We start from the raw sequence: 14,116 nt of genomic DNA, 5'->3' as shown, positions 1-14,116 counted from the left end.
GGGCAATGGCACGGCTGCAGCTGGATCTAGAACAAAGGCTGTGAGCTTAAGCATCCATCATACAAGCAAGGGAATTGTGTGTGTTTCCTCATGACACTGTATGTTCTCACTGTATTTATTTTGTGTGTGTGTGTGTGTGTGTGTGTGTGTGTGTGTGTGGACACAGATTTGTGTAATGACATGGGTATTACACTGGTATAACAACATGAATGTGTTTTATGCGCTATTTCTTGAGTATTCCTAATTAAAATAGCTTTAAAAACATACTAAACAATGTTTTGTTAAAAATTTAAAAATGCAGAAAGTGTGCGTGAGGGGTAGGGTTAGGGTAAGGGGATAGAAAATACAGTTTGTACAGTATAAAAATCATCATGTCTATGTAGAGTCCCCATAAATCATAAAAACCAACATATGTGTGTTTGTGTGTGTTTATTTCACAGGGACAATACAAAATAACATTACTGCATAGTGTTGAGCAGCAGCTCTATATACTACTATTACAGACATAAAAAAAATATTACCAACAAACAATCTAAAATTCAAAATACAGTAATACAATGTGTAAAAAATTACAAATAACCAATTAAGTAAAATAATTGTACTCTAAATAATTAATGATTACAAGATTTATGATACAAATCGATGTATTTTGATCCAAGTACAAGATACAAAGCTGATCCGCTGATGTTCACCTCAGCAGTTTTAACTCTACACTAAGCAGGTTTTTCCTGTCACTCACTCAGCAGGATATGATGTCATTCACTCACACAGCCCCTCTTTTAGTTTGACTCACGTGTTTAGCCTGAACACCTTCCATTAGATTTCATCTTCTCTTACTTTTCGGCTGGACTTTAATGAAATTAAGAGATTTTCCAGGTGGGAGTAACGTTTTCTTCTGTCTCTGACTTTAATCATGAGAAGAGTTTGTGCCACACAGTGAGGAGGGAGAGAGGGGGCTGAGTGGGTGTCAAATAGGCCAAAGTTACTACAGACAGCCTCATGCACATCGAATGTAAGAAGACTGTCTTCTGTGTCTACTGTGTAAACTGGGGTGTGACCTTGTGGTTTGTGGTGTAGATCTTATCAAACGTTAAATCGGATCCTGTCACCATTCACATTCGAAACAAATAAAAATAGCATAATTGTGTGTTTTTTTATCACTAATCATGTTGCAGTGGTATCTGAAAATTAAATACAAAGAGCACGGGGGTCTGTTTCTGTTTTTATGAAAGAAAACATGGCATATTGCTCAAATAACACTTTATTCACATACAACATCAACATTAAAGCACAGTAAGCATGAGATAGTTGTCTGTGGTTATTTACAGAATAAAGAGACTAATTGTAAACATGCAAGTTTCATATTTATTCAGAACATAACATAGTATCCATTATGATTTATCATATGGTATTCAAAGTGACTCTGGTTAGCAAACAATATTAGCAACTATGCATATTCAGTATTACGATAGAGAGTTTTTACATTTCAGTCCAGAGTACTCTGTCGGTCTTTGTCTCTCCTCTCGCTGCTGTCTTGAGCTTTGGCTTTTGAATTTTAAGGCGGCATAATTCAAATCGGAGGTCCTGTGGTACTAAAATAAAATATATATATATATTAATAAACGTTTCTATTAAGTGATGTACATCATCTAAACCACAGTTGTCTAAATACTTGACTTTTAAAATATAATTTTATCTGTCCATGTAATACAAACCTGTACGCTTGACACTATATTGTCTGTAGCATGAACGTGTTGAGATGTGTTGCCTGTTATAAGATAAAATATTAGATGATTTTTAGTACTTTAAAATGGCATTGATATTTACCCGTGCAGGTTAAAAGGAATTATGTTAATTTTATTCATATATTATTTATAATAATACATTTATATTACATTTAAATATTTATTTATAATAAATCTTACATAATAGTTCTGAATAATAAAAAATAGTGCATGTTTTCACCTTAATGTATATCTTTATGTATTTCATATGATGTATTATATATATAAATACATTAAAGTGAGCTGTTACCTTTCATCTTTTTCACGCAAAGTAGAATATTACTGAAGAAGCTTACGGTCAGCAGTGCTGCAAGGCCAATTAGAATGAAGATCTTTATATGCTGGCCTTTATGTTCATCTGAAACAAGTAACACATAACTTGAATGCACCACATGCTGCGTCCTGGAACTACATGCAGCATGCAATTAAAGAAGCATGCGATTAATTTTGCATCAACAGAAATTCAATATTGCAGATGAACAACATGTTTCAAACACTTTATGCACACTAAGGTACTCTGTGTGTTATACTACACAGTGCTAGATGTCAAAAGGTTTTGTCTTAGCATTGTACAATACACTAGAAGCTCACTAAAAATACTGCGTCATCAACCGTAAAATGGCTGCTTAAGATGTACACAACTTGTTATAAATTGTATTTAACACACTTACCATCAGAAGCCAGATTAATTCCATGTCCAAATAAAATTTCTGTACATGTGACCACAGCACAGTAGTAAGTCCCAGCATCAGAGGGCTTGATGTTTCTCAAAGAGAGACTGTAGACACAGCTCTTGGTAGGAGAAACAGCCATTGAGCTGTTTTTACAACTTCCTTGAGTGTAAATGATTCCTGGATGGGATTTTCCTAAACCGTGTCTGAACCAGTAGACTTTGTGATCACCTCCACAACTCTCTTGTTCGTTTTGGATTGTACATAGTAGAGTCACATTTCCACCTGATGATGTAGGCTGCTGTAGAATATGAATCCTGTTGGATTTAGAACCTGTTGAAGAAATATCATGAATTTGAGACTGTAAAACATTACTAATTTCATAAAGAGTTAGTCTAAATATTGATCACTCACCTCTAATCACTAGATTAGTTCCTGCTCCAAAGTAGACAACATTAGAAAAAGAAACAGCACAATAATATGTAGCTGAATCGGATTGTGCCGTTTTTTGAATAGTCAAATTAAAGCTGCCAATTCCTGCACCTACTCTAAAGCGTTTTGACTTTTCAAAATCATCATAAAGTACACTTTTTTGAGTCCAGTGATATGAAGAGGCTACAAGAACAGGTTTCTCTCCCAGAGTCTGTTTGAACCACATAACTCTATTCAGTTGGTCTTTTGGGTGAAAGCAGTGAAATGTCACATCATCACCTACTTGAACTGCTACATCTTCTATCTGCAGAACACTTTCAGAATATTGCATTGCTGTAAAATAATGCGAAGACATTTGTTGAAACATAAGCGACACAATGAAAAATACAGAAGGTTCAGGAAAAACTTGTGAAACCATTACTATTGTAGTTTTGTACTTACATGGTTTATAAAAGAGAACCCATACAATGAAAAGAATGACATACATTTTCAGATGACCTTCAGTGCTCAACCTTAAATTCTCTGAAACCTTTCCTCTGCTTTGAGTGGAAGCACCATCACATCATTGCATTGGCTCTCTGAGCTAACAAGTCATTGCCCATTTCCTTGTTTAACTTGTGCTTCTAACAGATGTGGTACATTATCATATAATCTTTAATGATTTGTAAAGTATCTATTCTGATGCATAGCCTCAATCAGGATTTAAACAGAGTATAAATTAAGTTACACACATTTAAAATAACTAGCATTGTTTAAACTCAATACACTGATAAGTTTCTACATCAGACAAAGGAATATCCCTCTTTATAGTATATGTCAGAGTAGTGCCAATAGCTGACATATGTGAACTCACACTCACACACACACACACACACACACAAACACAAACTCAGTTTAACCTAAAAAATATTTTGATGAAAATATCACACTTTACAGCACATGCATAACTGATATTGATACATATTCAGTGGTGGTGCAACAAACAACAAAAAAAGATCCACTTGGAATTTCTTAGTGGAAACTGCTTAACATTTTTTTCAAGATTTGGAATACAAGCCCATGATTTTAAACCCTGAAAGAAATTATATTTATATTGTAAAAGGAATGAACATAAAACAGGTGTGTTCAAATATTCAAATGAATGCAAATGAAGTGTTGCTATGGTAAATCTTTAAATAAAAGCATTTGCATGATGAATGATGAAAGAATATTGTGTAAGTGATTTTACATAAGCATAATATGTTGGAAATCAAGATAAAAATATCTATGTGCTTTTCTCTATTTGTGATCCCTCACTGCCATCACCTGGTAGCTTATAATAGTAGTATGCTACATTGTTGTCACATGACCTCATCATATTGCATGTTTCTGCAAATGGCATCCAGTTGTCATCTTGGAAATTGAAAACTCTTGTTAACTTCAAAATTTTGTTAAAACATCCAGTCAACATGAATCAAAACTGACCATTTTTAATGCACGATTCATCAGTGCACGGTATTCCGAAAAAAATAAATAATTAAACCTTACCTTATTTCAGCATCACCAATCTCTTATTTTTCAAGTCTTTCCCTCCAACTAAAAACCTACACTTTTCTACCACTTTTCTACCATTTTTCACAATCTGTGAAATCAAGTCCCGGCCTGCTTTTTTCCCCACATTGAATATCCTGTTTCACTAAAAACACATTCTGTTGAATTTAATTCTTGTCTGTCTGATCAAATAATGATTAAAGAAGTATATGTTCAAATATTATGTTTGATATTTTTTCTATTACATTCCTAACACTGGAAATGGAAGGTCAAATCGAGTGCATTGCATTATGGGAAACACTATTCAACATGGCATGCTCTGTCATAGAGGAAGTAACCATATTGTGTTAGAGATGAATAACCGAATTAGAAGGCTGAACTAAATCTAATTAGTTGCGAGGTTTATTCAAGCTGATGAACACAGTACTTTCACATCTAGTTACACCTTTACAGGATGTGGTTATGCTTTTATATAATTTTGCACGTCATCTCCCAGAAGTGTTAATGTTAACACTCACAGCATGTTTCTTGAAAAAAAACACGATGCAGGATAAGCACAGACATGCATAGGCAGTTTCTATCATTAGAGACACAAATATGGAATATTACTAATGCACTCCTGGAGTTGGATATTATGTTAAATATTATGGTACGTTTAAACAATCAGCAGCTATAAGTTTCAGATCTTGTCTCGCAATGTCGGTACAGAGTACGTTGTCTCCTCTAAGGTCCTTTTCCTCTGACCTCTTTTAGTGGAAAGGTTCAGAGCAGCATAGTTAATGTCATCTGTGTTGCGGTACTAGAAGAAAGAATTAGGAGACTCTTCATTTTTTTTTCAGCACTCTATATTAAGTTACGAGAGTTAACTGTTATTTACACATCTGATTGTCCAAACCTGAACTCTTGTTGTATCGCCATTGGTAGTCTGGATTTGTTGAGGCGTTCTATCTGTTAAAAGTCAAATAAAGCATTATGAGAAGAGTTACACTGTTCTGTTTGTTTGAACACAGTATTGCATTTTCTATCACATAAATGTTCTTTCCAGGATTAGGTTTTGGATGATGATAATAATAATAATAATAATAATAACAATAACAACAACAACAATAATAATAATAATAATAATAGTGCTTAAACTGAAAGATTGCAAAAATTAAGAAGAAACGTGGTCTTACCTTTTCTTCTTAATGGTATACAGAGCAAAATATTGATGGTAAAACTGACTGTACACAGCACTGCAAGGCCAATTAAAATAAAATGTTGCATCCTCTCACTATTAAATTCATCTGAAACACAAGAAACATTGTGCAACTTTATGAATTTAGAGAGTGGGTTCAAAAATATTTTGTAAAATTAAGTTTATTAGCCACTATTTGTCACTGTTCAAACACATACAGTACTACACATACTACTGTACATAACTTATTGCATGTTGAATTAAATTGTAAATTATAGTCCTGCATGGATATGATTATAAAGGGCATGACATTTATGTTTGATGTTTATTTGATTGTATTGGCCAATTTAAAATCTATTTGGATTTAAAGCTAAAATGCTAAAGTTTCTTAAGATTAAGAAACTTTGTATACTATATATACATATATTAGTAGTTGTAGTAGTAGTAGTAGTAGAAGTTTCTAAACCAGAAGTGTCACGCATTTGAATACAGAAAGTTCAACAAACAAAGACACAATAATAATAATAATAATAATAATAACAAAAAGCATTTGGACTAATCTATCTTATCTTTAAAACTTGGTATTATGGATATTTCTCATATAGTAAACTGCTTGCGATATTTCTACTTTGTAAGTCACTCTGGATAAAAATGTGTCTGTTAACAAATAATAGGCCTACTACTCAAACATAATGCATTTACCTTCAATGACCAATGTTGTGCCATTTCCAAATAAAACTTCATCACAAGTTACCACAGCGCAGTAGTATAGTCCAGCATCAGAGAGACCAACATTCATCTTGGGGAGGTTGTACAGACAGCTCTGCATAGGAGAGGAGGCTGCAGAGTTCTTCCCACACTCATTGTTCATGTCTCCATGAGTATAAACCATTCCTGGATGCATTGTGTCTGAACTGCGTCTGTACCAGTAGACTAGTTGTACTCCTTTCTCACACATCTTCACTTCTACTGAGCACTGCAGAGTCACATTGCTTCCTGGCTTCATAACACCAAGCACAGGCTGTTGAATAACAGCAGGTTTGAGGTCTGCACCTATAAGGAAAAAAAAAAGAATTAACATTGACAATAAATGGAATTGCCCATCAAAAGTATAAATATTATAACACTCACCTTTAACCAGCAAAACAGTTCCAGTGCTGAAGGAAATAACATTAGCAAAGGCAGCACCACAGAAATACGTGCCTGAATCAGATTTCAAGGTTCTCAGGATGGTTAAGTTAAAACTATCATCCTTTCGCACTGCATGGAAACGTTGACTTGCTTCAAAGTCAGGAGAAAATTCATTCGGTTGAGAGTGGTGATATGATGACACTATTAGGACAGGTTTCTCTCCAAGAACCTGTTTATACCACAGTGCTCGGTGTAACTGATCATTTACAATAAGACAAGGTAACAATACATTCCCTCCCTCTTTTACGGTTAAAACCTGATCCACATGAGCAACATTGCAATTGACCAAGAACCTGTTTATACCACAGTGCTCGGTGTAACTGATCATTTACAATAAGACAAGGTAACAATATATTCCCTCCCTCTTTTACGGTTAAAACCTGATCCACATGAGCAACATTGCAATTGTGTTCACCTGTTGGAAAAATTATTATCATAGTTTTCAAAGATGACATGTAGCTGATTAGTAGAAGAATGATTGAATGATGCATTATTTTGTACTTACAGACTTCATGAAGAAAAATAAAGAGTATCATGTAGATGTTATTATTCATTTTATCTTCTTCCTGGGTCTTCTGCACTTCTGTCTACATGCGGTTCTGAGTCTATGAATCAATTTGCTCTCTGAGGTATGACTTCATCATGTGACTCTATTGGTTCTCTGCATGCACAAATTACTGCCCGCTTCCTGAAGTAAGCTGCTAAGTATAGTATGTAAACAGCTGCAACTAGTAGACATCTAATCTTGCCAGCAGGCCAAATGAATGAGATTTAGAGTTCATTGAAATGCTTAGGGTGAGGCCATGCAAAAATCTCAATAAGTATGTTACAATATTTTATGATATGTGAACTATAATATAAAATGACTGAAACATTGTGGGACAAGTGCATGGTATGATGATACTAAAACATCAGAGCAGTCTAGAAAATGAAGAAGAAAACAATCATTTGAAGGAGCGTTGTATAAAGATTATAAGTTCACAAATGGAAGCTATTGTATGCTATTACTATAGTGAATAAAGAGTATTATCTGTAAATCTGTGTTTATGTGCACTAATGACATCTGACTGCCATCACCTGGAGGTGACTAGTAGTACATTTCAGTATAATGCTGCATACATACTACAAACTAGTACATATATACTACATCTACTATATCTTTTTCCATATTTGGGTCACTGTTGGTTTGTTTTAAATAAGTTTTTTGTTGTTGTTGTTGTTTTAGTTTTTTTGATGGCAAGCTGTTTGGACTGAAAGATTTTTTTTTCCTCAATTGCTAAATGTTGCCCCTCTCCATGGTGCTGAATTTAATGGTAAGTTATTGTAAACACACATTTTTTTAATGTGTAAAATTTAGACATTGAATAACATGATGACCGCACACTCCGATTACCCTTTACAACAACATAAAAAAATCTACAAAAGACAGACATTTGTCCCTCATCCCTTTGTCAACTTTAAACCACACTGAGATCAAAATACAATTAAAAAAAAAACATTTTTTTAAAATTGGAGGACAATGTCTTGCAGCTGAATGCTCCAATGCTCATATGAGACCACATGATGTGACATTCTTTTAAAAATTTTGCTGACAAAAAGCACCTTTCTCCAAAGTCAATATTATTCACACTTAAAAAATGACAACCATTAAGAATGAGGAGATCCTTGTTTTATGCTTCTTGTTTGATGGACAGATGCATAGACGACAGAGGTTGCCTCTTCACGGCTTTTCATTTTTCGTGTAGGCTGGTGTGGAGAGAACTTCAGCGATGCATAATTTTCTATGTCTGCAGTCTAATAGGAGAATTATATCATTTTAACAATACTCAGTCCTAGTACTGTTATATATAATATTCTGAATGGTTTATAAATATCTTAAATGATTAATGTTCATAATTCTTATTTGACAGGCGAAGTTAATGCACTTTCCCACCATAGCTACATATAATGTAAAAGTATAAAGCTTACCTGGGCTGTAGACTGTACATGGTCAACACCTTAAAAATGTATCATAAAAAGAAATGATAAAAGTGAATATACAGTGCTGCTTGAAAGTTTGTGAAACCTTAAGAATTTTCTATATTTCTGCATTAATATGACCCAAAAGATGATCAGATTTTCACGCAAATCCTGAAAGTTGACAAATAGAACCCAAATCAAACAATTGAGACAAAAATGTATACTTTGTCATGTATTTTTTTCTGGAAACTGAACCAATATTATATATCTCTGAGTGGCAACACTATTATGTGAATCTCTAGGATTGGCAGTTAATTTGAAGGCGAAATTAGAGTCCATCTGTTCAGAGGTGTTTTAAATCAGTGGGATGACTATCAGGTGTCAGTGTGTGACCTGTTTTATTCAAAGAACATGGATCTATCAAAGTCTGATCATGTTTGTGTAAGTGTTTCATGGCGTGAACAAAGCAGATCTCTGAGGACCTCAGAAAAAGAGTTGTTGTTGCTCATCAGGCTGGAAAATGAACAAAATCATCTCTAAAGAGTTTGGACTCCACAAATCCACAGCCAGATAGATTGTGTACAAATGGAGGAAATTCAAGACCATTGTTACCCTCCCCAGGAGTGGTCGACCAACAAAGAACACTCCAAAACAAGAGATGTATAATAGTCCGCGAGGTTGCAAAGGACCCCAGAGTATCTTCTAAGCAACTAAAGGCCTTTCTCACATTGGCTAATGACAACGACCCCAAGCACACAAGTCGTTGAGCAGAGGATATTTTGGGTCATATTTATGCAGAAATATTCTAAAGGTTTCACAAACTTTCAAGCAGCACTGTATATATATACAGTGGGTACGGAAAGTATTCAGACCCCCTTCAATTTTTCACTCTTTGTTATATTGCAGCCATTTGCTAAAATCATTTAAGTTAATTTTTTTCCTCATTAATGTACACACAGCACCCCATATTGACAGAAAAACACAGAATCGTTGACATTTTTGCAGATTTATTAAAAAAGAAAAACTGAAATATCACATGGTCCTAAGTATTCAGACCCTTTGCTCAGTATTTAGTAGAAGCACCCTTTTGATCTAATACAGCCATGAGTCTTTTTGGGAAAGATGCAACAAGTTTTTCACACCTGGATTTGGGTTTTAGCAAATGGCTGCAATATAACAAAGAGTGAAAAATTGAAGGGGGTCTGAATACTTTCCGTACCCACTGTATATATATATATATATATATATATAAATTCATTTTGGTGATAAGTGTTGATAATATAATTAATTATCGCAATATTTATATATTTGTTAAATGTTTTTAGACAATATAATTTTTTAAGTTGAATAAAAATGTACCTCTGTGTGTAGTTCTTCTCCATAACAATACCATGATTATATTCGCCATCACTGATATCACTAATACAGCAGAGAGCAGTGTGATGATATAGGCCATTGTTTTCTGGGGAACAACTGGGAAAAATGGTTTAATTTTATAATCTAAATATAAACAATCCAAATGGAAATAATAACTTTTTTTTTTTTTTTCCTAATTTTGGAAGTTCCTGAAATCTAAGTACTGATTTAGGAAATATATTGCCAGAATATGAAAAGGATATTACGAATAAATAGGTATGTGAGCAATAAAGCATGCTTTACCATCAGCTATCAGTTTAGTTCCATTTCCAACGATTAGCTTTCCACATGTGACCACACTGCAAAAGTAAGTTTCATCACTGGCCAGGCTTTTGGGGACTTTGTGCACACAGCTCTGTACAGTTGATCCAGTCACAGAGATCGTCTCACATTGATCTTTTCTGTCTCCATCAGTGTAAATGATTCCTGAATGGGACTCTCTTCTAAGCCAGTAGACACTCTGCCCTCCTGAACAACTCTCACCAAAGATTGAACAATGAAGATTCACTGAGTCTCCTACATGATGTGAGTCCAAAACAGGATGCTGAATGATTTTAACTGGCTTTGCATCTGTAATGAAAAATAATATACTTTACAGTAGCAATAATAATAAAACAAGCTTTTTAATCAAAATTAAATATCACAGATCTCACATTCCAAGTTTCCACTCACCATTAACTGTCAGATAAGTTCCCCCTCCAAAATACAGCTTCTCATACAGTAGCACACCACAATGGTAATAGGCGGCATCTCTGGAGTTAATCTTGGTGAATATTAATGCAGATTTCTTGTCATCGACTTTGAATTGAATTCTTGATTCGTTGAGAAATTCTTCTTGAAGTTTTATCTCCTGGTAATATGTGGAAACTATAGGGTTCAACTTTTGTCCTGGGATTTGTTTCAGCCAAAACCAGGCCACAACCAGATCGGCAGTTGTGTGGCATTCCAGCATGACCGAACCACCCACTGATGCTGTGATTGAGACATTTGGCTGCAAAACACTGGGGATCATAGATACACCTGAAATAAACAAAGAAAAGTCCTGATGAGTCCAGGGAAGTCAATCATTTTACATAATTTTTTCTATGCATAAGTAGTGGAGTCCAAACGTCTGAGGCATAATGAACATTTGGGATTTTTTTTAAATATAAGTTTAATGTAAATTAAACTAGTAAACAATGATTTGGAATTTTAAGTGAAAATTTAAAAAATAATAATTAATTTTTTTATGATGTAAAATTAAGTATTTTTCATGGTTATTGACACTAATCAAAAAAGCACATTTGTGACATTGATCGTGTGAACTCTTTTGTAGAGACACTCAGATGTCTCCTGCCGAAGCACATAACGCTCTTTGGATCATTATGAAATTATGCTTGAAAACACGACCATCAGCTCGAGTGCTGCTACCATTAATGCAAAAAAAGTACCAGATATTTAGAAATGCATATGTATTATTTTATTAAACTTTTAAACTCAAACTTTTAAACTCATATGTTAATATAATTTGTAATAAAACATATTTAAAACATTTTAAAATATTTCTAAAAATAAATAAATAAATGATAATATGTATATGTATAGATTACTTACATGATATGCAAGACATAAGAATATATGCACGCAGAGCAAACATCTTGAGAGCTGGCATTAGAGCAGTGTCCATCCTGAGGACAAAAGCAGAATATGGTATAAAAACTGAAAAAACTTCATTACATCATGTATGCAAATTGTCCAAACTACGAAACAAGTTCTCATTGGTCGTGTGAAGTTATAATCATATATACCTTCTCAGTCTTGTAGTTGACACCCCTTGTCCTCATTAACGTTTCCATGAGAATAAACAAGTCTTTGACCTAGTGAACTTCCTGCAGTCAACACAGTACAAATGCCAGGCACCAAAAGACAGATAATCCTTATTAAGCCATGTTATGAAAAGAGAAATGACAAAATGCAAAATGAATGAAATTGAAATGAAATTACAAAATCAGACAATTATAAAATGCAATTTGAATATGAAACATTTAATTTTCCATTCTTCATTTGCATCATCACTTTCCTGTACTGTACATAGCAGACTGTTGTCACTCAATGGCTGGATGTCTAAGTGGTGCCCGCAGAATAACATAGGTTTTATAGACAAATGGACAAGTTTTTGGGCAGACCTGACCGGTTGAAAAGAGATGGTCTTCATCTCTCCTTGGGTGGTGCCGCTCTTCTCTCTAGAAATACGGCACATCTAGTCTTAGAGTTTGCACTTTAGGTCAGGAAGCAGACAGACTGGCTAAACCGACCGTCTGCTAGCCGCCTCACGTCACAGAAGTCAGTTAATTCTCAGCACATAGAGACTCTTTCACACAGATATCACAATATAGAGACTGTGTCTGTTCCCCGAACTAGAAAATACGAAAAACGTTCAAACCAATTTAAGAGTAACAATTTAATTGATGTTCAACAAATAAAAAAATGTATATAATACAGAGAAACAAATTATAAAGCTTGGCTTATTGAATATCAGGACCCTTTCTACGAAAGCACTTTTTGTAAATGATATGATCACTGATCATTACCTAGATGTACTCTGTTTGACAGAAACCTGGCTAAAACCAGATAATTACATTATTTTAAACGAGTCTACCCCACAAGATTACTGTTATAAACATGAGCCGTGTCCAAAAGGTAAAGGGGGAGGTGTTGCTTCAACAATATTTTCAGTATTTCTCAGAGGGCGGGCTTCAAGCATAACTCGTTTGAAGTAATGGTGCTTCATACAACATTATCCAAAGAAACAAGTGTCAATATCCATGTTGATAATGATAAAAATGCATTGGGATCAGCATTTCTAGACATTCTGAGCTCTATTGGGGTTAGACAACACGTGTCAGGTCCTACTCATTGTCGACATCATACTCTAGATTTAATACTGTCACATGGAATTGATTTTAACGGTGTTGAAATTCTGCAGCAAAGCGATGACATCTCAGATTCGTATTGCTTGGCGGGAACGTACCCTATCCTTCAGAAAAGCATTAAAAACTGCTAGATCTGATTACTTTTCGTCTCTTTTAGAAGACAACAAACATAACCCCAGGTATTTATTCAATACAGTGGCTAAATTAACAAAAAATAAAGCACAGACAAGCGTTAACATTTCCAAGCAGCACAGCAGTAATGACTTTACTGTATGAACTACTTTAATTCCAAGTTCGATACTATTAGAGATAAAATTGTAACCATGCAGCCGTCAGCTACAGTATCGCATCAGACAGTGCACTATAGATCCCCTGAGGAACAATTCCACTCATTCTCTATTATAGGAGAGGAAGAATTTTATAAACTTGTTAAATCATCTAAAACAAAAACATGCATGCTAGACCCTATTCCATCTAAGCTCCTAAAAGAGGTGCTTCCAGAAGTGATAGATCATCTTCTGACTATTATTAATTCGTCTTTGTCATTAGGATATGTCCCCAAAACCTTCAAACTGGCTGTTATTAAGCCTCTCATTAAAAAAAAAACACAACTTGACCCCAAAGATCTAGTTAATTACAGATCGATCTCGAATCTTCCTTTTCTGTCAAAGATACTAGAAAAGGTAGTATCCTCACAATTATATTCCTTCTTAGAGAAAAATTATATCTGTGAGGATTTAAAATTACCTACTCTTGTCATCTGATCATGGTTGTATCTCGCTATTAGTACTACTGGATCTTAGCGCTGCATTCGACACTATCAACCACAACATTCTTTTGATCCGTTAAAGTATTGTTAGGCTGCATTAATTAGGTCAACCGGAACTGGGAACACTTCCAATAACATACGATGTACTTGTTACATCATAAGAAGAATGGCATCTGTGCTAATATTAGTCTGTTTCTTTCGTATTCCGAGGTCACCGTAGCCACCAGATCCAGTCCGTATCCAGCCCAGATGGTGGATCAGCACCTAGAGACGAC

The 14,116-nt window shown here is 34.6% G+C and overlaps 2 protein-coding genes and 1 pseudogene across 2 annotated transcripts; all 3 read right to left on the bottom strand.

Moving 5' to 3' along the window:
• Nucleotides 1-1,428: 1,428 nt before the first annotated feature.
• On the bottom strand, nt 1,429-3,357 carry LOC107679248 (uncharacterized; annotated as a pseudogene).
• A 1,690-nt stretch (nt 3,358-5,047) lies between these two features.
• Nucleotides 5,048-7,339, bottom strand: LOC107679249 (uncharacterized). Its single transcript, XM_016474757.1, has 6 exons — nt 7,287-7,339; nt 6,726-7,078; nt 6,297-6,647; nt 5,593-5,703; nt 5,313-5,365; nt 5,048-5,216 (listed from the first exon to the last, which is right to left on the bottom strand). Exons 1-6 carry the CDS (start codon nt 7,337-7,339, stop codon nt 5,097-5,099), a joined length of 1,041 nt encoding a protein of 346 aa, XP_016330243.1. The 3' UTR covers nt 5,048-5,096.
• A 1,093-nt stretch (nt 7,340-8,432) lies between these two features.
• LOC107679234 (uncharacterized) lies at nt 8,433-10,910 on the bottom strand. The gene is made up of 5 exons (XM_016474746.1): nt 10,880-10,910; nt 10,404-10,730; nt 10,104-10,217; nt 8,754-8,782; nt 8,433-8,579 (listed from the first exon to the last, which is right to left on the bottom strand). Exons 1-5 carry the CDS (start codon nt 10,908-10,910, stop codon nt 8,433-8,435), a joined length of 648 nt encoding a protein of 215 aa, XP_016330232.1.
• Nucleotides 10,911-14,116: the final 3,206 nt, after the last annotated feature.

Source organism: Sinocyclocheilus anshuiensis, unplaced genomic scaffold (genome assembly GCF_001515605.1).
Source record: "Sinocyclocheilus anshuiensis isolate Anshui unplaced genomic scaffold, SAMN03320099.WGS_v1.1 scaffold1644, whole genome shotgun sequence".
NCBI lineage: Eukaryota > Metazoa > Chordata > Actinopteri > Cypriniformes > Cyprinidae > Sinocyclocheilus > Sinocyclocheilus anshuiensis.
This window is presented reverse-complemented; position numbering and strand designations above follow the sequence as displayed.

What these genes read in the sequence shown, in the direction of transcription:
- LOC107679249 (XM_016474757.1), bottom strand. Translation starts at nt 7,339, where the DNA reads ATGAATAATAACATCTACATGATACTCTTTATTTTTCTTCATGAAGTC. An exon ending in AACTGTTTTGCTGGTTAAAG is followed by an intron (nt 6,648 to 6,725) that starts GTGAGTGTTATA and finishes TTTTCCTTATAG; the next exon opens with GTGCAGACCTCAAACCTGCT. An exon ending in CACAACATTGGTCATTGAAG is followed by an intron (nt 5,704 to 6,296) that starts GTAAATGCATTA and finishes CTTGTGTTTCAG; the next exon opens with ATGAATTTAATAGTGAGAGG.
- LOC107679234 (XM_016474746.1), bottom strand. Translation starts at nt 10,910, where the DNA reads ATGCCGCCTATTACCATTGTGGTGTGCTACT. An exon ending in AACTAAACTGATAGCTGATG is followed by an intron (nt 10,218 to 10,403) that starts GTAAAGCATGCT and finishes CATTTTTCCCAG; the next exon opens with TTGTTCCCCAGAAAACAATG. An exon ending in ATGTACAGTCTACAGCCCAG is followed by an intron (nt 8,580 to 8,753) that starts GTAAGCTTTATA and finishes TTCTCCTATTAG; the next exon opens with ACTGCAGACATAGAAAATTA.